The sequence below is a fragment of the Rhinopithecus roxellana genome, chromosome 2 (assembly GCF_007565055.1).
Source record: "Rhinopithecus roxellana isolate Shanxi Qingling chromosome 2, ASM756505v1, whole genome shotgun sequence".
NCBI classification, from domain to species: domain Eukaryota; kingdom Metazoa; phylum Chordata; class Mammalia; order Primates; family Cercopithecidae; genus Rhinopithecus; species Rhinopithecus roxellana.
Genome location: NC_044550.1, coordinates 39,621,558 through 39,646,460, shown reverse-complemented (window position 1 = coordinate 39,646,460; position 24,903 = coordinate 39,621,558). Strand labels below are relative to the sequence as shown.

General features: G+C 39.9%; 2 protein-coding genes across 2 annotated transcripts; both read left to right on the top strand.

Moving 5' to 3' along the window:
• The first annotated feature begins 778 nt into the window (after nt 1-778).
• Nucleotides 779-2,086, top strand: PF4V1 (platelet factor 4 variant 1). The gene is given in 4 exon segments (XM_010359007.2): nt 779-1,070; nt 1,388-1,419; nt 1,421-1,515; nt 1,641-2,086. Coding segments are annotated over 4 exon segments (306 nt in total). The 5' UTR covers nt 779-979; the 3' UTR covers nt 1,729-2,086.
• Nucleotides 2,087-19,191: 17,105 nt separating this feature from the next.
• CXCL1 (C-X-C motif chemokine ligand 1) lies at nt 19,192-21,140 on the top strand. The gene is made up of 4 exons (XM_010359008.2): nt 19,192-19,475; nt 19,574-19,697; nt 19,812-19,895; nt 20,427-21,140. The coding sequence occupies exons 1-4, from the start codon at nt 19,376-19,378 to the stop codon at nt 20,440-20,442; spliced, it is 324 nt and encodes a 107-aa protein (XP_010357310.1). The 5' UTR covers nt 19,192-19,375; the 3' UTR covers nt 20,443-21,140.
• Nucleotides 21,141-24,903: the final 3,763 nt, after the last annotated feature.

The following is a 24,903-nucleotide window of genomic DNA, read 5'->3' as shown; positions in this document are numbered from 1 at the left end:
TTTTCCCATGTGGGATTCTGTTGCATCCCTTCCACTGTCACCTCCCATCATTCTCACACTCAACTCCCAGATGCCCTGAATCCTCCCGCAGAGAGCATCACTGCTCCCCACCAACAGTGCAGCCCATCTCACCCCGTCACTGGCACAGACTGAAGACACAGCAGGCACCGGAAGACGTGGCCTGGCAAACTCTCCTTGTCCTCTCTTCTGGGCTATTATTCAGGATGGGAACAATGAAGAAACATCCAGAAACTAAGTTTTTATAAAAATAATGCATTCAAATATTACTTCTGCAATTTTTCTAAGAGTTACAGAAAATAGACCTTGCGTCCTAGAGTATACTGGGTGATTGTCAGTGGAGCCTGGTGAATCTCATCCAGAGACTAGAGAAGTTTTCTACATGCAGGTGAAATTCAGAAGAGTCAACGCCTAGAGACCAAATTAAGCTTATTAGTATCAGAAAACAATTGCAAACAACACACTCTTCAAACACACAGCTGCCAAACTCGGTAGTAATCAAGACTGAAGTCAGGAGCACATGAGCAGTTCTTGAGAAGGAAACAAGAACTGTCTGGGTCCTGAAGCCACCTGCTGTGTAAGTTGCATGGTGACTACAGAGAGCTCTACTATGATACAACACAGAAAACATTTCTCTTCTAAGATGCAAGTAGTGCTTCTAACTCCACAAATGTAAGTGTATATAAACTGGGGTTGAAGGTAAGCATCTTTGTACCAGCTCCCAGTCAAGGCAGCTGCCCCCAGCCTTTTGTTTTGTAATCTTGGCTGGCCAGAGTCCGAGTCTTTACAGCAGTGTCTTAGCTCCTGCACTACAGTTCCTCGCTGTCCACCCCCGGCTTCCGGACTGGAAGAACAGGGACTGAGGATAAAAGAAGCCTGGTGAGGCCAGGAGTCACTGCCTGCAGAAGCCCAGCCCGACTTTCCCTGCGCACTGGGATCCTGCTTGAACCTCTGCTGCAACATGAGCTCCGCAGCCAGGTCCCGCGCCACCCACCCGGAGATGCTGTTCCTGGCGTTGCTGCTCCTGCCAGTTGTGGTCGCCTTCGCCAGCGGTGAGAGCAGAAACCAGGCTGGAAGGGCCCGCAGCGGCGAGGCGGGAATGCGGGAAGCGCTGGGGCTGGGGAGGAATCCTCTAGGATCATGATCGCAGCTACACTTACCGCGAGCGTGCTGAGTGTGCGGGTACAGTGGCAGGCACTGCACGGGCACCTCGCCACCTGATCAGCACAACTTCTGAGAGAGGTATGATTTATGGCTAAGGAAAAGAAGGCTGAAGGTAGTGGAAAAAGTCCCTAAAGAACCTCTGGCTACTCATGGAGTCACCATTCCGTCCCCTCCTCCTCTCTTACCCCCTCCCTTTCCCCATCAGCTGAAACTGAAGAAGATGGGGACCTGCAGTGCCGTGTGTGTGAAGACCACCTCCCAGGTCTGTCCCAGGCACATCACCAGCCTGGAGGTGATCAAGGCCGGACCCCACTGCCCCACTGCGCAACTGATGTGAGTCCTCGCACTACCTCAGTCAGTGCCCCCTCTCCGTGCCTCTTTTGCCCATCCCTCCCCCTTCTAATGCCATTTGCAAACCCAAGGACTGAAAGGCACACCTCTTCTCTTTTCCCTGCCAGAGCCACGCTGAAGAATGGAAGGAAAATTTGCTTGGACCTGCAAGCCCCGCTGTACAAGAAAATAATTAAGAAACGTTTGGAGCGTTAGCTACTAGCTGCCTAAATGTGCGCTTTCAATCCAACTGTGAAAGAACCTTCTGATGTTTGTATTATCCTTCTTATATTAACAAAGTAAATCAAGTTGTGGTATAGTCAATCTATTTCTTAACAATACTGCAAAAATAATGCTGACACATCACAATTTCATATTTTAAAATTTCCAGAATTTTAAGGCAAAAAGCATTATGAAGGAAAACTTGGCTTAATAAAGACTGATTTTGTTCAGTGTTATATGTTAGCTGATACATATTTGTTCATTTATATGATTGCAGTACTTTATAGCTACATATTTACCTTGAATGTTAAAATTAACTTGCCAATAAATATTAGTAGCTCTTAAGCATTACTCAACAGCTTGTTTTTTTTTTTTTTTTTTTTTAAAAAATAAATGAAGTAAATAAGCAACACTCTGCTTTTATCCCCACAAATTCCTTAACATTGGAGATATTAGGATTCTGGAAACTAGGAGAAGTGTGAGGTGATATTTTCATTCATCCTTTAGGAAGACATTGCTCTACACTGGGGATAAATGAAGGAGTTGTAATGTGGGCATATTAGTTTCCTGTTGCTTCTGTAACAAATTACCACAAACTCAGTGGCTTAACCAACACAAATTTATTGTCTTGTAATTCTAGAGGTCTCAAGTCTAAAGTAAGTCTTAAAAGTTAAACTCAAGCTGTCCCCAGAGCTGTATTCCTTCTGAAGGCTCTAGAAGGGAATCTACTTCCTCTCCTTTTTCACCTACATTCCTTGCCTCATAACCCTTTCCCCAGTCTTCAACCTGCATCACTCCAACCTCTACTTCTCCTCTGTCTCCGCTGACTCTTCTACCTTTTATATCCCTCTTACCTCTCATAGGAGGCTTGTGCATACATTGGGTTCACTCGGATAATTCAGAAAGGCTTTCCAACTCAAGTTCTCTAATACATCTATATATCTATATCTATATTTATCTATCTATAGATACATATATATTTGCCATGTTAAGCAACATATTCATAGTGTCCAGAGAGTAGAACACAAGGATTTCAGGGGTGGGGGGCATTATTCAACCTACCACCAAGGACCAGAAGGTAGAACCTACTTGAGGCAGGAGAAAGCTACCGACTCTTGTTCATGAGCTAGTGCAATTTTGACCTAATACGACAAGGTATACAGATAGGATTAAGATCTATGATAAAATACAGATGGTACAATTAAATCTCTATGGGGAGCTGGAAAGGAGGGAGATACCTAGGATGACAAACTAAAATAAACAAAATTTATAGATACTTATGAATATCATCTAAAATTTCCACATCCACATTGCAAATTAGTATTATTCCCATTATAGAGATGAGGTGACAGTCTTGAGAAGGACACAGCTTGTCAAAGGCTGAGCAGATCATTCTGACTCCCAACTCCCTGCTCTTGCTTTCACATTGTGCTGTCTTTCACACAGGAAAGTGGCATGTTAGCAAAATCCATGAACTAGCTGTTGAAGGTGGAGTAGGAATTTGTTGGGGGGATGGGTGGGGCGGGCAATGGGAAGACTGGAACTGACTCAAGATAAATAACAAGTAGAAAGACACAAGATCATTTTAAGTCATTTGCATGTTTGAACAACAGTTCATAGCTCTGCAGGGTTGGAGTATCTATGGGGAGAGTGAATGAATAAAGGTCTCCCAACCAGTTTTTGCCCACTTAGTGTTTTTTATCTTCAGTACAACTTATGCACTACTACCCAAATAATATTTCCAAAACCCAAATATTTCACTTCCCTGAATAAAATATTCAAGGTCCAAAGTCCTTAACCTGGTATCCCAGGCTGTGCTACACTCACTTTCCCTCTGTGCCTTAGTTTTCATATGTGTGAAATGAGGACATTATGAGTGCCTAACTTTATGGATTGATTATCTTAAGAACTATAGAGGATATATGCAAAACATTTGGCACAGTTCCTTATACACAGTCTGAGCTTAAAAATGAATGACTATTAATTCTATTATAGTATTACATTATTGGTATCAATATTTCTCTTAATGCACCATTCCAGTTACCTTGCAGTGTTGAGTAAGAATTTTTTTTTTAATTTTTATATATTTTTTAAGACAGAGTCTCACTCTGTCACCCAGCAACCTCCGCCACCCAGGTTCAAGTGATTCTCATGCCTCAACCTCCTGAGTAGCTGGGATTACAGGCAAGTGCCACCACTCCCAGATAATTTTTGTGTTTTTGTTAGAGACTGGTTTCATCTTCTTGGCCAGCCTGGTCTCAAATGCCTGGCCTCAAGTGATTCACCCACCTCAGCCTCCCAAAGTGCTCAGATTACAAGCACGAGCCACTGTGCCCCGCCTGAGTAAGCAATTTAACAGAGGGTGTTTTTTGTTTTTGTTGTTGTTGTTGTTGTTTTGGAAATAAGTTTTCTTTTTTTCTTTTTGGTAAGAAATTCTGGCTAGGGCAATCAGGCAAGAAAAAGAAATAAAGGGTATTCAGTTAGGCAAAGAAGAAGTCAAATTGTCACTGTTTGCAGATGACATGATTGTACATTTAGAAAACCAAAAAAAAAAAAAAAAAAAGAAAGAAAACCGCATCATCTCAGCCCAAAATCTCCTTAAGCTGATAAACAACTTCAGCAAAGTCTCAGGATACAAAATCAATGTGCAAAAACCACAAGCATTCTTATACACCAGTAACAGACAAATGGAGAGCCAAATCATGAATGAACTCCCATTCACAATAGCTTCAAAGAGAATAAAATACCTAGGAATCCAACTCACAAGGGATGTAAAGGACCTCTTCAAGGAGAACTACAAACCACTGCTCAGTGAAATAAAAGAGGACATAAACAAATGGAAGAACATACCATGCTCATGGATAGGAAGAATCAATATTGTGAAAATGGCCATACTACCTAACGTAATTTATAGATTCAATGCCATCTCCATTAAGCTACCAATGAGTTTCTTCACAGAATTAGAAAAAACTGCTTTAAAGTTCATATGGAACCAAAAAAGACCCCGCATTGCCAAGACAATCCTAAGCCAAAAGAACAAAGCTGGAGGCATCATGCTACCTGACTTCAAACTATACTACAAGGCTACAGTAACCAAAACAGCATGGTACTGGTACCAAAACAGAGATATAGACCAATGGAACAGAACAGAGTCCTCAGAAATAATACCACACATCTACAACCATCTGATATTTGACAAGCCTGACAAAAACAAGCAATGGGGAAAGGATTCCCTATTTAATAAATGGTGCTGGGAAAATTGGCTAGCCGTAAGTAGAAAGCTGAAACTGGATCCTTTCATTACTCCTTATACGAAAATTAATTCAAGATGGATTAGATACTTAAATGTTAGACCTAAAACCATAAACACCCTAGAAGAAAACCTAGGCAATACCATTCAGGACATAGGCATGGGCAAGGACTTCATGTCTAAAACACCAAAAGCAATGGCAACAAAAGCCAAAATTGACAAATGGGATCTAATTAAACTAAAGAGCTTCTGCATAGAAAAAGAAACTACCATCAGAGTGAACAGGCAACCTACAGAATGGGAGAAAATTTTTGCAATCTACTCATCTGACAAAGGGCTAATATCCAGAACCTATAAAGAACTTGATCAAATTTACAAGAAAAAACAAACAACCCCATCAAAAAGTGGGCAAAGGATATGAACAGACACTTCTCAAAAGAAGACATTCATACAGCCAACAGACACATGAAAAAATGCTCATCATTACTCGACATCAGAGAAATGCAAATCACAACCACAATGAGATACCATCTCACACCAGTTAGAATGGTGATCATTAAAAACTCAGGAAAAAACAGGTGCTGGAGAGGATGTGGAGAAATAGGAACACTTTTACACTGTTGGTGGGATTGTAAACTAGTTCAACCATTGTGGAAAACAGTGTGGCCATTCCTCAAGGATCTAGAACTGGAAATACCATATGACCCAGCCATCCCATTACTGGGTATACAACCAAAGGATTATAAGTCATGCTGCTATAAAGACACATGCACACGTATATTTTTTGCAGCACTATTCACAATAGCAAAGACCTGGAATCAACCCAAATGTCCATCAGTGACAGACTGGATTAAGAAAATGTGGCACGTATACACCATGGAATAGTATGCAGCCATAAAAAAGGATGAGTTCGTGTCCTTTATAGGGACATGGATGTAGCTGGAAACCATCATTCTCAGCAAACTATTGCAGAAACAGAAAACCAAATACCGTATGTTCTCACTCATAGGTGGGAACTGAACAATGAGATCACTTGGACACAGGAAGGGGAATATCACACACCAAGTCCTATTGTGGGGAGGAGGTAGGGGAGAGGGATAGCATTAGGAGATATACCTAATGTAAATGACGAGTTAATGGGTGCAGCACACCAACATGGCACATGTATACATATGTAACAAACCTGCACGTTGTGCACATGTACCCTAGAACTTAAAGTATATAAAAAAAAGAAATATGCCCAAAGCATAGTAAGTGACAAAAGACCATATATTATGATTCTACTTTTTAAAATGTTTATATACATAAAAAGTATAAAAAACAACAAACCAGAATGTTTTGAGTGGTAAAATTAAAGATTTTTCTAAAAAAAAAGATAAAAAAAAAAGGAGCAAAATATTGCAATAGCAATGAAATTGTTCAAAACAAATGAACTTTGAAGGAGAAAATAGTGGAAATGAGATGTGTGTGGCGTGATTTTGTTTTTGCTGATTTCCCTTTTGTTGCCTGTCTCAGACAGCATACTTAGCTTTATTTAACAGTTTGTTGATGTGACTTTTAAAGGGTCAAAAGAGCAAAACAAATTTTGCAAAGTGAAACAATGCTGGAATGCTGGTGCCTCATACATCCTTGCTTCAGTTAGACTTTGGTCTAACTGTCCTGAGAACACTTTGGAGTCATATGTTAATCTGTTTTGCATTGCTGTAATGGAATACCTGAGGTAATTTATTAAAAAAAAAAAAAAGAAGAAGAAGAAGAAGAAGAAGCTTATTTGGCTCACAGTTCTGCAGGCTGTACAAGCATGGCACTAACACTGCTCAGCTTCTGAGCACCAACACTGCTTCTTCTGGTGAGGCCTCAGGAAGCTTTTACTCATGGTGGAAGGCAAAGGGGGAGCAGGCATTTGTGATGGTTAATACTGAGTATCAACTTGATTGGATTGAAGGATGCAAAGTGTTGATTCTGCACGTGCCTGTGAGGGTGTTGCCAAAGAAGATTTACATTCGAGTCAGTGGGCTGGGAAAGGCAGACCCACTCTGAATCTTGGTGGGCACAATCTAATCAGCTGCCAGTGCGACTAGAATATAAGCAGGCAAAAAAAAAAAAAAAAGAAACATGAAAAGAGAAACTGGTCTAGCCTACATCTTCCTCCCATGCTGGATGCCTCCTGCCCTCAAATATTGGACCCCGAGTTCTTCAGTTTTGGGACTCCGACTGACTCTCCTTGCTCCTCAGCTTGGAGACAGACAGCCTGTTGTGGGACTTTGTGATCATGTGAGGTAATATTTATAAAAATATGTATTTTTTAAAAATATACATATTTAAAAAAAATATGTATATACATACTTTGTTTTTTTTCCAGCCCAGCTGGAAAGTTAAATCTTCTGGACTATAATGTTTCTTTAATCTCAGTCTCCATCCCTGACCTGGGGTTGGAGTCTCGAGGAAAACCATGAAAAACAGCTTCTGTGGTAAAATGCCACACCAAATCGAATGTTGTCTAGATTGTTGAATATATATGCAATACACACACACACACACACACACACATACATTCCATTAGTTCTATCCCTATAGAGAACCCTGACTAATACACTGTGTCACATAGTGAGAGAAAGGGAGCAAGAGAGAAGAAGGAGGTGCCAGATTCCTTTAAATAGCTAGTTTTGTGAACTAACAGAGTGAGAATTCATTCATTACCGTGGGGAGGGCACCAAGACATGCATAAGAAATCTGCTCCCATGACCCAAACACCTCCCACTAGGCTCCACTTCCAACACTGGGGGCCACGTTTTAACATCAGATCTGGAGGGGACGCACGTCCAAACTATATTAAGTTACTGCCTTTATCATCATGGGCATGGGGAGAGAGGGTTTGCTCCTTGGAAAATCCCAAATGACACAGCAACTCCCTGTTGTTGCTTTCAACATTCGTGGAGTAATAAAGATTCAGTGCATTTACACTCCCCTCTAGATGGGGGTGGTCAGCATAAAATGTCCACAAATTAGGGACTTACCACATAGTCATGGCATCTATCAGTGAAACAAAACCATCAAAGGACATTTTGACCTTGCAAGTTGTTCTGCATTTTTGTTATTATTGCTTTTTTTTTCCTTCTAAGACCTTTGTGGTAAAATAATTTCCTCTGTAATGCATAGGATATTGAAGACTTGTTTTGAAATACATATTCATATTTTTCTCATTGTAAAAGACAATGCATGTTTACTCTAAGTAACAGCAAACAGATGCAAAAGAATAGAAACTAATTTTTAAAACTTGTAATTTCACCACTCAATGTTTTTATTCTTTTTGGAGCTATCATTTGACATGATTACAAGTTGAAGTGCTAATTTTCGATAAAGTATCAATTATTTGTATACAATCATAAAGAAAACACTTAGTAATTATTTTAAGTGCATTGCAAGCAGTTAGGGAGCATTCTGGTCCCAATTTTACAAATAGGAAACCAAGTCTAGGGTAATACAATTAGTTTTCGTTGGCCAGAGAAAGAATAGCTAACCTATGTGATCTAGCATTCACTTATACATATTTGTAAATCCTATGATTGTTTCATTCAGTGTGTGTGTATGTATGAATGTATGTATATATTTCCACACATACAGATATATACACACACAAACATAAAACAAATTCATAATACAATATTTATATTTGCTTTGTACTGTGTGCCCACATATTTTGTGTTCTCTTCTACTCTATAATACCACATTCCATTTTTTTAAAAGATGTTGGCCACACCACTATAAAGTGATTTCATAACATACTGATACATCATGATGCGTAGTTTAAAAACACTTTTCCAGTTATTTGATTAAAGAGTTGAGCTCTGACGGTCTATATTAGATTCTACACTCCAGATAAAATGCTTGAAGAGCCAATAGGGGCAGGATACTGAGGCCCAGCTGGAAAGTTAAATCTCCTGGTCTACAGTGTTCCTTTAATCTCAATCTCCATCCCAGATCTGGGGTTGGAGTCTCGAGGAAACCCATGAAAACAGCTTCTGAAAGATGTCACACCAAATGAGATGTTGTCTGGATTGTTGAGGTTCTAGTGCTTTTCAGCTAGGGCTACCATTTATATTCACTGCCCATCTGCTTCAGCAGTGTACCTCCTAGCTTGGTCCCAAATGTAAACTGAGTTAAGAACAGAAAACACATTGACTTCTAGGAGGGCTTGAATAAAAGCAGCATATTCATACTCAGTGAACTTAACTAGCTGTTATACAAAATTCTTCTTCTCATATGTTTTTTTTCCTCATTATTCCTGTAGATGCTGGCATTAGGCCAGTGGGTTTTTGAGTAAGACAGTTTGGGTTATATCTCAGCTTTGACTCTGTGTGACCCTGGGTCTCCTCAGTTCCCTTCTTCTAAAGCAAGGACAATAAAGCCCACCACACCACTACTGAAAAGGATTAAATCACACTTATAATAGGATCCAGTATGGGCTCTGACTCAGAATTGAAACCTAGTAAATAAATGTTTACTTTCCTTTCCTTGGAGTTCTACTCTCAGGCCACATAATATTTCCAACAGAAGCCGAAATCCCTGAGCTAGCAACCAACTCTTTTAAAATACAGCCAACAAGCCAGTTCTTCCTTTGCTCAGAACCACAACCCAAAGCTTGGGTGCAGACAGCTAGTTAAGAAAAAATTTAGCATGACAGACACAAGTAGTATTTTCCTGATAACAACTAAAAGAAGATTAAATAACAAAACCACAATGTTTGTCAGCCAGCATGTCCATAACATTATAAAATATACAGGACACTAGATGTCTGTAAACCAGGAGTCTGGCTTAGCTATTTTTCCAGGAAAGAAAACAAGAAAAAATAAACTTTAGACTTAAATTTGCCAAGTATTTACTTCTTCATTGAAGCAGACCCAACATGAGGATTATGTCACTATCCAGCATTTGTGGTGAGAGGCAATGCAACGTGAAACAGAGCAGTCAAAGCAGAGTTGGAACAACCAGCTCTTACTTATCAACTGTGTTTTAGAATCAGTAATTCTAGGGATAGCTATAGGGACTATTAGGAAATAAGCAATAAAGCAATTTACACATGCCTCCATCAGGATAACTATTAAGTTTCACTGTAATTATTCCTTTATCTATTTTCTTACTTTAAATCAGAGAATAAAGATTAAGCCTATTCCATCTCTTCATTCTGGATTTCAGAAAAATGCTGATAGAGTAGGTGTTAAGTAAATGTGTGTCAAATATTAACTACATGGAGAAGAATAAATCTGCAGTTAGTGCTGTGAAGTAATGGTGCAGTTACATGCTAAGGATAAGCTACTCAGCCAACAGAAAGTTAGTTGAAAATCAAAGAAAGACACCGTTTTCCCAGCTCTCGATCTTGTTAGGCTCACAGATCTCACCAAGTTATTCACAGACATTATAACACACCCATACTATCGGCCTCATCAGTGATGTGTTTGATGTTTTAATTAGAGTTGCATTTGTAACTATTAGGGATTTTGTTAAGAGTTCCCCTCGTCTGTCTATCCACATGCTCTAATCACACACAGACGCTATGGTATAGACATATTAAGCATTATTTTATTATAGATATTTGCTTCAATGTACAAGATATGGATAGTAAATTACACACAACCAAGCCCTTGTTCCACCTCTTTCACTATAATTCCCACCATATCTTGTATTTCTTTATTGTCCTTAATTAACTACTTACTTAATTAACTAGAAATGTCAATCAATGAACTAGCTCAGTCACACACCAGTAGAGCAACCCCTTTGAAATCAGTGTTGTTCAGGAGAATCTGCTTCAGAGATTACCTAAGTAAATGGACTGATCAAGAAGATAAAAAGGAAAACACAAATATTTCTTACCAAAAAATTGAAGGATAATGAATGTTGGAAAATACTATGAACAAGATAGTTAACATCAAGTTATCATGATGATTCAAACTTTACTTTGCTGAAATCTGTGTTTTTGTGCTATGTATGCTATTTCATTTGTGGTTTATACATTCATCTTTCAATTTCCTAAATTTTGTTTTCAGAATGACAAAGTCATAACGTTTTCATCTCCAAAACAAATTTCTTGCATACTTATTTCCAAGAGAAACTTTTCATTTCCTTATTCTTTGTAATCCTGTAATTCTTTTTTTTTTTTTTTTTTAAATATATGCTCACGATGTCATTACTTGGTGAATACCACTTCCAGATAGGTCAGAAAACAATCTTAAAGAAAAAGGAGATGCAAAAAGATTTTTAAAATCCTTTTTAAAAAACAATAACTGGCCGACACGGTGGCTCACACCTGTAATCCCAGAACTTTGGGAGGCTGAGGCAGGTGGATCACCTGAGTTCGGGAGTTCGAGAACAGCTTGACCACCATGGAGAAATCCCTTCTCTACTAAAAATATAAAAAATTATCCAAGTGTGGTGGTGCATGCCTGTAATCCCAGCTACTCGGGAGGCTGAGGTAGGAGAATGGCTTGAATCCAGGAGGCGGAGGTTGCCGTGAGCCAAGATTGTGCCATGGAACTCCAGCCTAGGGCAACAAGAGTGAAACTCTGTCTCAAAAAACAAACAAACAAACAAAAAATAACCACCCCTCCAAAAAAAAAAAAAAATCTGGCAAAGCTAATATATCAAATGATTCTCAGTGTTACCTGAATGATTTTAAGTATTTGTAGACTAATCATATCATCAGATTATCATGCTAGGAACAGAAAAACAAATAATATAGCATTGTAAGAGAAAGGAGACAGGCTAAATAAATAATTTTACATTAGAATTCATATTTTATCAAACTTTACCTCTTCTACAAAACCTATCACTGTGCATTGTACACGTAGATGAACTTTTAAATGTGTGGGAAGATCTAGGCAGTACTCACTTACTGCCTAAATCATGATCCTGTAATGACCCGGATCATTCTATTGGCGCTGAGGTAGATGATCTACAAACCAAACACAGATATTCCAGCTCTGTCTGTGACCAAGACCTCCTGGCTTTATTCCTGACATTGTTCCCCTTCTGTTCCACACCTGGGAGAGCTCGAGTCCTCTGGCTTTGGATGCAGGTCCCATCTGTCTCTTTAAAAGTATTGGCAGACCCTGGGCATCAGAGCTTTCTAAGGATTTTGATTCAGACTCATTACTCTGGCTTTCCCAGGTAGGGGATCCCCTTCCCTAGCTCTTACTATAGAATTCAAACTCTGACTCTGACCCAACTGTCATATCTGGATTCATTAAATGTCCACTGGCACCTTCTGTTCTGGTCCGGAGAGGTCAAAACAGGCAAAAGAAACTAAGGAAATTCCACAGTCCATCAAAGGAAGCTTCCACATGTCCTGACTTCAGGATATTTTAATTTTAAAACAGTGGCCTGAAACCACTGATTCATGCATTATTTCAACAAACATTTGTTGAGTGGTTAGTATGAACCAGACTCATTTTAGATACTTTTACTCCTAGTTCCTTATAACTCCCTGTTTGAAAACTTCTCTTCATGTTTACATCTTCCTTTCCCTAACAGAATTGCCTATCATCCAGAGTCCTAGCGCAAAGCTTCTCATGAACTTTCAGGACCAGATATTCATAGTTTTTGATGGGTCCTTAGGAGTGTCACTGGTGTGAGAGAATTTTAGAGTCTGGTTGGTGCAAACAGGAATGAGATATGATAGCTTTCCTTTGAGAATACATAATCCAGTATGGGAGTATGTAAATCTATGCTCCCCAAAATGTGATTTGTATCTAAGGGCTAAGATAAATCTTTGGAAGGAAAGATGGGATTTTAATGTAAGTGATATTTGAAATGGTCCTTGATTGATAAACAGGAGCCTTCAGTGACCGGGCCCTGCCTATCCTTCTGCTGGATCAATCTAAATGTTAAATTCCATGTTAAAAAAATAAAATGCTGATTTCTGTTTTCAGGTCATACCACACTGTTTCCAGTTTCCATTCCTTTGCTTGTTTGGTCTGCCTCTTCTGAAGTGGGTCCCTTTCCAAGTCACCTTAGGTAGCACCCTCTACCACAAAGTTTTCTCTGGAAGCTCCTACCCTTCCACGAAAAAGGATCAGGTGCTCCCCTCCCAGTGAGTGCCCATGAAACTCTGTACATTGCTGAGTGACTTGGACCTCCACACAATGTCATATCTTTCTGTGACACTCTGTAGATGCGAGTTCAGTTGAAGCAGAGTCTGTCTTTTCCCTCTTTGTAATACAATTTAGTTCCCAGATTATGAGTGGTAGATAAATTTTGAATGGATGAATGGACAGATGCATTAACAATAAAGTAACTACAGCAACTGTGTAGGGAAAGGTGTCTATAGCAGAAAGTCCATAACTTTTCAGTCATGTAGGCCAGCAGATTTTCTTTCTTTTCTTTTTTCTAAGATGATATAAATCTTAGAAAAACATGACTGAAAAGTCCATAAATAAATCAGAGCCAGCTGGAAGACCTAGGTGTCCATACAATATACTTAAGATGGTCCCCTTCATGTCTTACCTGTGCTTTTCTCTGGGCCAAATTCACTCTCAGGCATGTTCTCCTCAAGCATTACAAAATTCCAGGCCCTCATTTTACCAGTTTTGCAACCTGCAATAAGAATTCAGAACATACTTTTCATTTGTTCAAGCAAAAATTCTAGAAACTATTTCTAATATAGCCAGGCTTTGGTCACTTGTCCACATCTGAACCAATCAGCAGGGTTAGGGCCGGGGGTGGCATACAGGAAGGAACTGAGAGATGGGTTATCCTATCTGAATCCCTATAGACTAAGAGCAGGTAATCCAGGGTGTGTTCTGAGAAGAGAGTGCCAGACAAGCAGTCTTTGGAAGACTGATTAGAGAGGCTGAACCTAACTCTAGAACCCACTATGCCCTTGTACTTTGGGGGTTAACTAATTCAGAAATCTAACATCACATTCACACATCTTTATTCTCTGCTCAGAGCCAGCGTCATTACATTGGAAGAGATGAGTATAGAGAAATAGGGACAGCAGGTGTGAGGAACAAGTTCCTAAGGTAAGTAGGGGCAGAGGAGAGCTGCCCTGCCTGTTCCTGCGTGCCTTGAGCATGGTCACTTCTCAGGATGGAGCACTGCCTCTATTTAGGCTCCCCTAAAATATAGAGCTTGAGTCATGGGCTTGCAGTGCATGTAATTTATTTGGGGAAATGTTCCCAACAGAGAGGACTCAAGAACTGGAAAGAGCAAAATAGGAAAAGAGGACATGGGCAATTGGGGTTCAATCCTACTGGGTATTCTCTGAGAAATGATGTAGAATGTCTGCCCAAACCATGAAAAATGGGAAAACATGTATCTATTGCCTCTTGTTTCTCCTGCCAAAGGGATGTTCCGTGGCAGCAACAGAGAAACATTGGGCTAGTGAGTGAAAAATACCTGATGCAGCTGAGGCAGGGAGCTGCCAGGTGACATCTGCAGACAGCAGAGTGCTACAGCAATGACAGATAAAGAGATCTAGGAAACATGAGCATGCAGATTTGACTGCTAATTATGAAAGTTTCCATAGTGATCCCAGGGAAAATGGAATTTAGCCACCAAAGCTTCCATTTTTAAAGATTCCTCCATAGCTTCAAGAATTGTTGCTTGCATACGTTTAAAGACTGTGTAAAATCGTGGCATTCAACTCTTGAAAAAAATTGGCTTGGAGGAACACTTGTTTCAACAAGACAATGAATTTGTTTATTTTTCCAGGCTACAGCGTTCCTGTACTTATAAATTTTGACTTTTGGTTTATTTATGTAGATTTCATTGATACAAGTGGCATAATAAGGAGGAAATAACAAGAAATTCTTTCCTTTCCAATTCATGTACAAAAAACAAGTGATTCTGATGAAAATTTTCCTGAGTCAAGTTCTGTCTAATCTGCAGATGCCCACTGCTTCTTGACATGCTTCATTCACTTCATTCTCTTGGCAGCTCCTGTGGATCTCTGCTCCCCCCTGAATGCTCTCATTGCGTCAGTTTTGGGTTGGGTCCTGAGATGATTATAGCAGAAACACTTGTGTTTTTCTCCAGTTACCAGAACTAGATGAGAGATTTGGACAGCATGATTAATGATGAAGGCAAACTATTTAATCCTATGAAACATGATGAAGTGTCCAAACTCGGCAGTAGATATTTTGGATTTTCATATTTGAGCAAACCTTCACTAAACAAAAATTCAATTTCCTTTCTAAAAGTTAGCAGATGAAACATGCATGGCCATTTAATTTTGGAGGCATTCTAAATGAATTTAGAAAGAGAAACTTTTTAAAAAGTAAACACTTTATTTTGAAATAATTTTAAATTTATAAAAGTTGCAAAGTTAATACAGTATCTGTGTATCTTTCACCCACTTTCCTTTAAAGTGAACATTTTACAAACCATGGTATATTCGTCAAAGCTAAGAAACCACCACTGACACATTACTTTTAACTGAACTCCAGATTTTATTTGGATTTTGCCAGTTTTTCCATTAACATCCTCTTTCTGTTTCAGAATGCAAACCAAAGTACCACACTGCAGCCAATTGTCATGTCTCCATAATTTCCTCTGGACTGTGATGGTTCTCAATCTGCCCTTATTTTTCATGACATTGACAGTTTTGAAGAGTACCACTCAGCCATTTAAGTTTCTTTGATTTAGGTTTGAAGTATGCTCTTCTCATGATTAGACTTGGGCTATTAATTTTTGAAAGAGCACCAAAGAGGTATGCTGTTCTTGTGACATCATATCAAGGGGGTACATGATATGCACATGACATCACACTGATGATGTAAATCTTCCTCATTTGATATAGGGTGAGTTTACCAGGTTTCCTCATGGCAAAGTTACTATTTTATTTTTCAGAATTGGGCACTTCAGGAAAATATAACAAGCTATTTCAATGCCACAGGAGAGATATGCTGTTAGTGAAACAGAACTATGGAGATGTACGACCATTTTGCTGTGCTTTCATTTAAGAATATGTAAATTTGAACTATTCAACTAGGGCAATAACAGGTTTTTAAAAATCATTCTACTCTTGAAAGTATTAATTATATATCACAGAGTGTTTTTTTTATCATAGTATAGTGGTTAAATGTCATTTTATCTGGGTTTGATTTCCAGGCTCAAGGATGTATGACCTTAGGCAAGTGACTTAACCTCTCTGCGCCACAGTTTCTTTAGTCGTAACTTAAAGTCTCATAGACATACCAATATCTACTGATACTGTAGTTATCAGTACAAGTACAGGCTTGTTTGGAAGACTGAATGAGTTAATATTTGTAAACTGCTTAGAAGAGCAGAAAATAAATGCTCTGCCCTTTGCCTCGGGTGAAGAGGTTTAGCAATTCGCCCTTGGTATGCAGCAGCATAATCAAGGAAGCAGCATATTTTTTATTTACCAGAATTCTGTAAGCTCTTGTAATTTAGCTCCTTTGCTGAAGAAAAAAAAAAAAAAAAAAGCAAATTTTCAGTGACTTGTGAATATTTGTTTCATAGACAAAGTGAAGAGATATTAGAGGGAAAAAATATCTTCTTGCCTTTTTGGCTTGTATGAACTTTATAAAATGATCATGTATTACAACTACAATTAGAAAACAAAACAAAACAATACATTTTTCAAGTTTTAAAGAATAATTTCCATATTTCTGGAAATTTCAATTTTCCAGTCAAATCCCAGAAAAAGAGTGATAATAAGAGGTGTAATCACACAAACTTTCAATTATTCATGAGCTAGTCACACACTTAATAAACTTTAGATTATATGTCATTTCCTATTCCTTACTACCAATTAGAACCTTCCTCTAATTTTCTTGATTTTTCTCGTAGAATCATATTGATAAACACTAGAGTATTTTCTAAAAATAGTCATTCCTTTAGTACTTCTTTTCAATAAATGAGATGGAGACTGTCACACTCAAAGTCCCTTTTTATATACATGAAGTAATTGTAAGGTGGACTACAAAATAAACCAATGATCTGTCTGAATGGTAACAAATAAAATTTTATCTAAGTGTACCTCCTGGTAGAGTACATATTTGTCTTCCTTTTTGAAAACCTGATACAGAAAATTTTATTTCAATTTTTGTAAATTCTCAACTGAGTTTCTCTCTTTTTTTTTTTTAATTTAGAAGTTTGCAGCATTGATTACAGCTTGAAACTGATGAAGATATTTGGGACACTGTATTTTGGTCTCCATTGGGTCAATACTTTTTCAATTTATTCTTTCTGTTAAGAAATATAAGTAATCAGGAAGATGTGAAAAGGGAAATAATTGAAAAGACTGGAGTACATATACTATATACAGTGTCCATTTGAAAGAAACAGCATTCTAGCACACTTTTTTGCCCTTGACTAAGATTATTGTAATGAGAGCACCAGTACTCCTGAGCACCAGTAACCAAAAGGGCATTTTGGAAACTGAGCTTTTGGTGTTTATATGAACATTCCGTCTTCCAGGACCTGCCTTTATTTCTTCAAGACTCATACTGCTGTATATGGTGTTGTATACATTCATGGTTAGTTGGGTAGCAGTAATTGATACAGAAAATTTTAAATGTAAAAAACACTGGGAAGCGAACCTTTCCATTAGAATATATATATATATATAATATATAATATATATATAATATATATAGAATTATATATATTATATATATATAGAATATATATATATAAAATATATAAATATATAAAATATGTAAAATATATAAAATATATATATGTGAATTCATATCAGGATGAGTTTCTGTTTAGGCAATGTTGGAAAACCTATTTCCATTTTGTTTATTTAACAAACATTACAAGGCACTTAAATCCATGCTGGCTTCTTACAAATGTTGACTCATTTATCATAACCGCCTTGGGGTAGAAACAGAGAGGCTAAACAACCTGCAGGCTATGCTTCACTACTATATGCAGGTGGCAGCCTTGCCGTGTTCTCTGCTTGGCTAGGAACACAGGTCTTACCTATCGAGCTGGGCTGTGTAGAACTCTGTTGTGGAGACATTTGCCTCCGGGTCTGGGGCCTCTGCTTTTTCCCTCTCCTCCCATCTTACTCCATGTCTCAGAGAGCTCTGAATCCCACTTGGAAAATCACACTTAAACCCTCTGAAAACCTAATGATGAATAAAAATAAGTTCTCGAGAACTTCTGGAGAAAAAAGTAACAAAGCTACCAGATTGAATGACTGAAATTCCTGAGAGAAAACAACATGTATGTGTTCCTCTAGAAAGGGGGCCCAATATTGAATACCAGGAAGTCCTATAGTAAATGGAATGTGACGTTATGTGGGATCTGGCGTTCCTATTTCATCTGGATGCACGTCTGCTGCTTCAGTGGGAATGGCGCTTGCACACCAGGTACCCACTCCCTGGTGTCATGTGCTATGCCGTCCGAAGACATAACGAGGAATGGTGAGCCCATGAACCTGCTGTACCGAGCCCCTCCGAGGTCCGGGGTGACAACCAGTGCCGTATTTCTAGATCAAATCTGAACTCCTCCTACAGGGAAAAGATTTTCAGGGGATTTTGGAATTTCCAACATTTTACAGGGAAGAAGGAAGTTATGCAGGATAGGAAAGAAGAGGTCATGCTATACAGCCCTGGCTTCCACTGACACTAACACTGGATTCAACTTTTGACGCTGATCATCTGTTGCCACCAAATGGAGGACGTAAAGAAGATGTTCTAAGTGTGATTAGAGAATATGCAACACAAGGAACAAGCAGAACATTCTTCTCTGGCATCTGACATGATGGACTGTATTTTCACAGAGAGCACTGATGTTAGATGTACATGAAATAGGCTAATCCGAAAATAAGAAAGGCTGAGGCAGAGAGGATAATACAGTTCCAGCCTATCTCCCAGCACCTTGTTAATTTCTCTCAACTTCCAGAGACAAATCCGAGACACAACTCTCTTCCTCCAAAGAGGTCGCGCCTACCCTGTGGTGGTTCTCAGGGATCCGCCCCAGCTCCTTCTCGGCTCCCAACCCCACACGCTGGGATCACTAGGCACCCAAGATCCCACCTCTCAGGTGGTATCTTCAGCGCTGGCTGCCACCCAGCCCCTCTCCAGGGATCCGGGGCAGAAGGCGAATATCCCAGAGTCTCAGAGTCCACGGGAGTTACTCTAGCGGACGAGGCGCGGGCTGCATCAGTGGACCCCCCCACCCCACTCGCACACCAAGTGCTCCACCCCGGGGGCGGGGCCGTCTCCTTCCTTCCGGACTCCGCATGGATCTGGAGCTCCGGGAATTTCCCTGGCCTGGGAGCTTCGGGCTTTCCAGCCCCATCCATGCATAAAAGGGGTTCGCGGATCTCGGAGACCCACAAAGCCCGGGCAGCAGGCACCTGTTCGCCAGTTCTCCCTCTCCTCGCACAGCCACCAGACTCGTCTGCTGAGCACCATGGCCCTCGCCGCGCTCTCCGCAGCTCCTAGCAATCCCCGGTTCCTGCGGGTGGCGCTGCTGCTCCTGCTCCTGGTGGCCACCGGCCGGCGCGCAGCAGGTGGGTCCCGACGCCTTGGGGTCCCCGGGCCGGACGCGGCTGGGATGGGCGCCCCGCGCCGACAGCCTCGCTCAATCAGTGAGTCTCTTCTTCCCTAGGAGCGTCCGTGGTCACTGAACTGCGCTGCCAGTGCTTGCAGACCCTGCAGGGAATTCACCCCAAGAACATCCAAAGTGTGAACGTGAAGGCCCCAGGACCCCACTGCGCTGAAATCGAAGTCATGTAAGTCCCTTCCCGCGCTGCCGCTGTCACCGCCGCGGTCCTCGACTGTCCCGCTGCCCCAAACCCTGTGCCCAGTTCGACCTCCTGCCTGATGGAATTCCCTTCTCTCTGCAGAGCCACACTCAAGAATGGGCAGAAAGCTTGTCTCAACCCCGCATCCCCCATGGTTAAGAAAATCATCGAAAAGATGCTGAACAGGTGAGTTATAGTTTCTATGTACACAGGTGACTGGAGCCGTTGGTCAGAAATACTGGCATCTGCCCCCTAAAAATAAAATCAGGAAAACTCAGGGGTTAGTTGAATGACTAGAAATTGTGATTATTGTTTTCACAATTAAAGTTTCCTTTACGATAATTACTGCTCTGGTGCCAGAGGATATTCCCAATGCCTGGCGTCCCCACCGAAGTTCTTCTTTCGTTCCATTGAATGTAGGTAAAACTACCTTCATTTGAGGCCCAGTAGGACAAAGAGTAATAGGTTCTGGCTGTTTTTAATCCAACAGTACAGTGGAGACCACCACCCCACTCCACCCCCATTCCTAAAAGAGCATCCCAAGCCTAGAGGTCCTTGCCACACAGTACAGCTGTCACAGGCAGTAGCCACTTGGTTGCCAGGCTGGGGAAACTGCATTCAGAAAACTCTAGAGACTGGAAGAGCAGGACAGGAGCAGAGTGTTGTGCAGTCAGTTTTCCCGAGCACCTACTCAGGGCACCCATTTTCTCTTTACAGTGACAAATGCAACTAACCAGAAGGAAGGAAGAAGCTCATTGGTGGCTGTTCCTGAAGGAGGCACAGTCCTTATATGAACAGAAGAGAAAAGAGAGACACAGCTGCAGAGGCCACCTGGATTGAGCCTAATGTGTTTGAGCATCACTTAGGAGAAGTTTTCTATTTATTTATTTATTAGTTTGTTTTGAAGATTCTATGTTAATATTTTAGGTATAAAATAATTAAGGGTATGATTAAGTCTACTTGCACCCTGTCCCGTTATATTCATTCTTTTTAAAATGTCAACCCCAAGTTAGTTCCATCTAGATTCGTATTTAATTTGAAGGTAGAATGTTTTCAAATGTTCTCCAGTCATTATGTTAATATTTCTGAGGAGCCTGCAACATGCCAGCCACTGTGATAGAGGCTGGGGGATCCAAGCAAATGGCCAATGAGATCATTGTGAGGGCAGGGGAATGTATGTGCGCATCTGTTTTGTAACTGTTTAGATGAATGTCAGTTGTTATTTATTGAAATGATTTCCTAGTGTGTGGGTCAACATTTCTCATGTTGAAACTTTAAGAACTAAAATGTTCTAAATATCCCTTGGACATTTTATGTCTTTCTTGTAAGGCATACTGCCTTGTTTAATGTTAGTTTTACAGTGTTTCTGTCTTAGAACAAAGGGGTTTAATTATTGATGTTTTCACACATAATATAAAAATAAAGTACTTAAAAATAGAAAATCCTCGTTTGATTTTTGGGGGAAACAAGGGCTATCTTTACTGGAAAATCTGGTGATTTATATCAATATTTCTCAATATTTGTATTGTGTTATTTTCTGGGTGTTCAATTCGCTGTACAGATAAATCAAACTATGAGCTATGCTTCATTTCATGTGGTGATTGCTGCCAATACCCTTGGCTCTCACCTAGTGAAGAATGTGCTTTACCAAACTATGGGCTGGCCCCTAATGGGAGAGTCACTGATATAAATTGCCCTTTTTATAAGAAGTTTCTTTCTGTCTTGCTACTCAAATTTACCTCCTTAAAAACATTTATATTATCTTAATAAGTGCCCTCATTTCATTGCTTTGGTTAAACAACATTTCTTATAATTGTTGACAGTTTAATAAAGGTGGCAGTGAAATGGTGACTAAAATATTTCTTTTTTCAAAACTGAAATCATTTGTGTCGTCAATAGAAGCAGAAGTGAGTGGTTGAATGCTTCACCTGTGAAAAGATCTTATTGAAATTTGGGCTCAGCTTTCTAACCTTCACATATAAGTAATTAGTACTAAGATCAGTAGTGTTTCAATCCTTTATAGCAATATGCCAAATACAATGGTTTTAAGATTGGACTGCATTCATTTATATCCTTTCTAGGAATTTTGATGGGACCTCATAGAGCGGTTGTCCTCTGGGGAACTCTGTATTCATTGCTGTCCCAGGATGGCAGCAGCACTACAGGTTTTAGGACAGAAGCACAATTGGCATGTCTAAGGAAGAAAGACCCCAATAATATAAAAGAAAGCACACTCCAAACCTGAAAAGGAAGGATGTTCGTGCATGCATGAGCTGTGTACTTATTTCTGATTCAGGACTCATTCAGGAAATCCTGAGCCCTGGGTAACTGCCTCTAACAGAGGCAAGAAGGTGAGGCTGGCAGCCTCAATACTTGGAATCAAGTTCCGGGTTGTCCCAAGAAGCTGGGCAAATAAAGGTCATAAGTAGCAAGAAACAAACTCTGTGAACTTTTCTCACAACTAAAAAAGTTAAAAATAAGAATCTCTTCATAATTCCGACATTATTAGTTAATTATGAATGAGATGAGAAATAATATTTATAAACTATACATAAGCAAATAAATACAAACCATTTGAGAAACTCCATAAATGGTAGGATTCACTACCTAATCCCAGGTTAGAGGACACTGGAAAATGTTTACAAGCAGCACCCAAGGGTTCAATAGAACCACTCCTTACACCTAAGACAAGTCCTTACCCTCAAACATTGGAGCTTGCTGTACTGGCTACTTAGCTCTGGCTAATAAGGAACAGGGAACATAAAAAGGACAAAAAAGGACAAAAAAGATGCTTTTATTCACATGGTGGTTAAAGACAGATTTCAAAGGATCAGATTGACTTTGGTGTAAATTCTAGCTCTGTCACTATGATCTTGGGCAAGTTTCTTTACTTCACTCAACCTCAATTTCCTTTCTACAGGATGAGGGTAACAACAAAATGAGGCTTCTGAAGTGTTGCAGGAATTAAATGTTATGCAGACTCTGGAAACCCGGTTCTTGCCATTGGTCCTCAGGCCAACTCCATGGACATTGTCTCAGTCTCAGTCTTAGATCAAGCAGATATATAAACTGTGGTTTTCACACCAAATTGCTTTGAAAACTTGCAAGTACAAAGCAGTCTCCTATTGGGAGTGTTATAGCAGGAGGTAGGATACAGCCTGTTTGGTGTGGTAGTCACAGGGTGAAGGAAGTAGGAAAAGGATATTGCATAACACATCACAGTTTTGAGAAGCCATCAGCAGAAGACAGCAATGATCATAGTGACTGAGGTTTCTTGAGCAATGTTACCATGGGGTCTAGAGAAGGAAGGAAGGAGGTGTGGCTAACACTATTCTGTCATTGTGAGTCTTCCTGAGACACCCGTCTCAGGTGCTCCAGAAGTAACTAGAGAGACATTAAAGGATGGTGGAGGTGGCAGACCCACAATATCACAGTGAGGGAAGTCCAGAAAAACAGATCACAGTGTTTGTCTTTTCTGGCTACCCAATCACAGTAATTTAAAAAAGGACTTGTCCTGTCTTCTCCAGTGATGTCCCACTCCGCTCACAATGAGTATGACAGCTGCAATGTACAACAGCTTCCCAACTTAAGGCACCTGTTCTTCTGCATCTCTTCCTGGGGGCTTTCTCTATTGAGGTGTGGGAAAGGTGGCTTGGCAGAGAGAGATTTCTCAGTCCACAGCTAGGATGGCCTGTGATTTGATGCCCTGAGAGGAGAAACAGGAGTTAACGGATGAATATTCAATTCTCCCAGTCTCTTGTTAGATAATTCTAGAAGTTTCTCTCTCTCTCTCCATGTATATGTGTGTGTTTACATTTTATAGTGTAGTAAAATAAAATAAATAAATATTAAAAATACAAATATATGAATAGATGAAATGTTCCACTTCTCTCTTATGTTTACACCTTATTTAAACACCTGAGCATAATTAAGATAGTTATTTAAAAATCTTGCTGTGCTAAATCTATCATTCTGTCACTTCTGAATCTATATTTACTTGATTTTTTTCTCTTATTATAACTCATGCTGTTCTACTTCTTAGCATGGATAATCATTTTCATTTGACTGCAGGAAATTTTGAATCTTATGTTGCTGAGTGTCAAGATTTGTTTTCTTTCTTTAGAGTCTTGGGCTCCGTTTTGACAAGCAGTTAAGGTCTAGAGCATCAACTTTGTCTCTTTGGGGCTTGTTGTTGACCTTTGTTAGGGTGGTCTAGGAATGTTCTTCACTCTAGGGTTTGTTTAGCTGCACTACTAAGTCGTGTCTTTCTTGTGCCATTAGTGAATGCCCTGAGTGCTCACAGGTTCTCTCTACTCCAACAGGGTAGACCTTAAATATCTCTTCATTCCATGCTAGGTCTGAGGTTTTCTCAGCTTACAAATCTCTAGTCTGACTTATGGAGTTTGCTTGACTTATGGATTTTGCTTGATTTATGGAGTTTCACCTCATGCATGTGTGACTTAGTATTGATCAAGGAGACCCACTGGGACCTCAATGCAGATTGACAGAGTTTTGGTTTCTTGCATAGGTCTCTCCTTTCCGCAGTTCTTTTTTTCTAAACTTCTAGCCATCCTAGCTCTGCCGAATTCAAACCTGTGCCCCCTCAACTCACTAAGACTACCATGGTCTACTTGGTATCTCTCCCCCTGCACAGTGGTCCAGAGTTGCTCCAGAAAAAAACCAGGATAACCATACACCTCACCTTGTTTGTTTCCTTTTCTGAGGAATTCTAGTCTTTTGCTGCTTGTTGTCCAATGTCTGATAACAATTGCTTCATATATTGTGTTGCATTTTCTAGTTGCTTAAGACAGGAAGTTATGACTTTTGTTTTACTTCAACATGACTGGAAATTGAAATCTTATTGGGACAATTCTGAGGAACATTTTACAAGGTTTCTTGAGACTCCATGGCAAGATGAAGCCCTGATTGCCCAAGTGATATCTCATTCATTACATACCTTTATTAGATTTTCTCTCTTCCCTATCCCACATTCCCCCACTCCCTCACTTGTTCTTTCTATGATCGTTTCTAAGGTAAACTACTGCACATAAGTCTTTGTATCAGACTCTGTTTTGGGAGAGCCCAAACTTAGACAATTGGGCCCCCCAGCAATTAGACCTCACAGCAGAGGCTTATGACTACTATTTCACTGACGAGTATAATGCCAGAGAACCAGGGGGAAGAAAAATGGGAA

Excerpts from the sequence above, each read along its gene's own strand:
- CXCL1 (XM_010359008.2), top strand. The coding sequence starts at position 19,376 with ATGGCCCTCGCCGCGCTCTCCGCAGCTCCTAGCAATCCCCGGTTCCTG. Across the intron at positions 19,476-19,573 it reads CACCGGCCGGCGCGCAGCAG|GAGCGTCCGTGGTCACTGAA; the intron begins GTGGGTCCCGAC and ends CTTCTTCCCTAG. Across the intron at positions 19,698-19,811 it reads TGCGCTGAAATCGAAGTCAT|AGCCACACTCAAGAATGGGC; the intron begins GTAAGTCCCTTC and ends TTCTCTCTGCAG.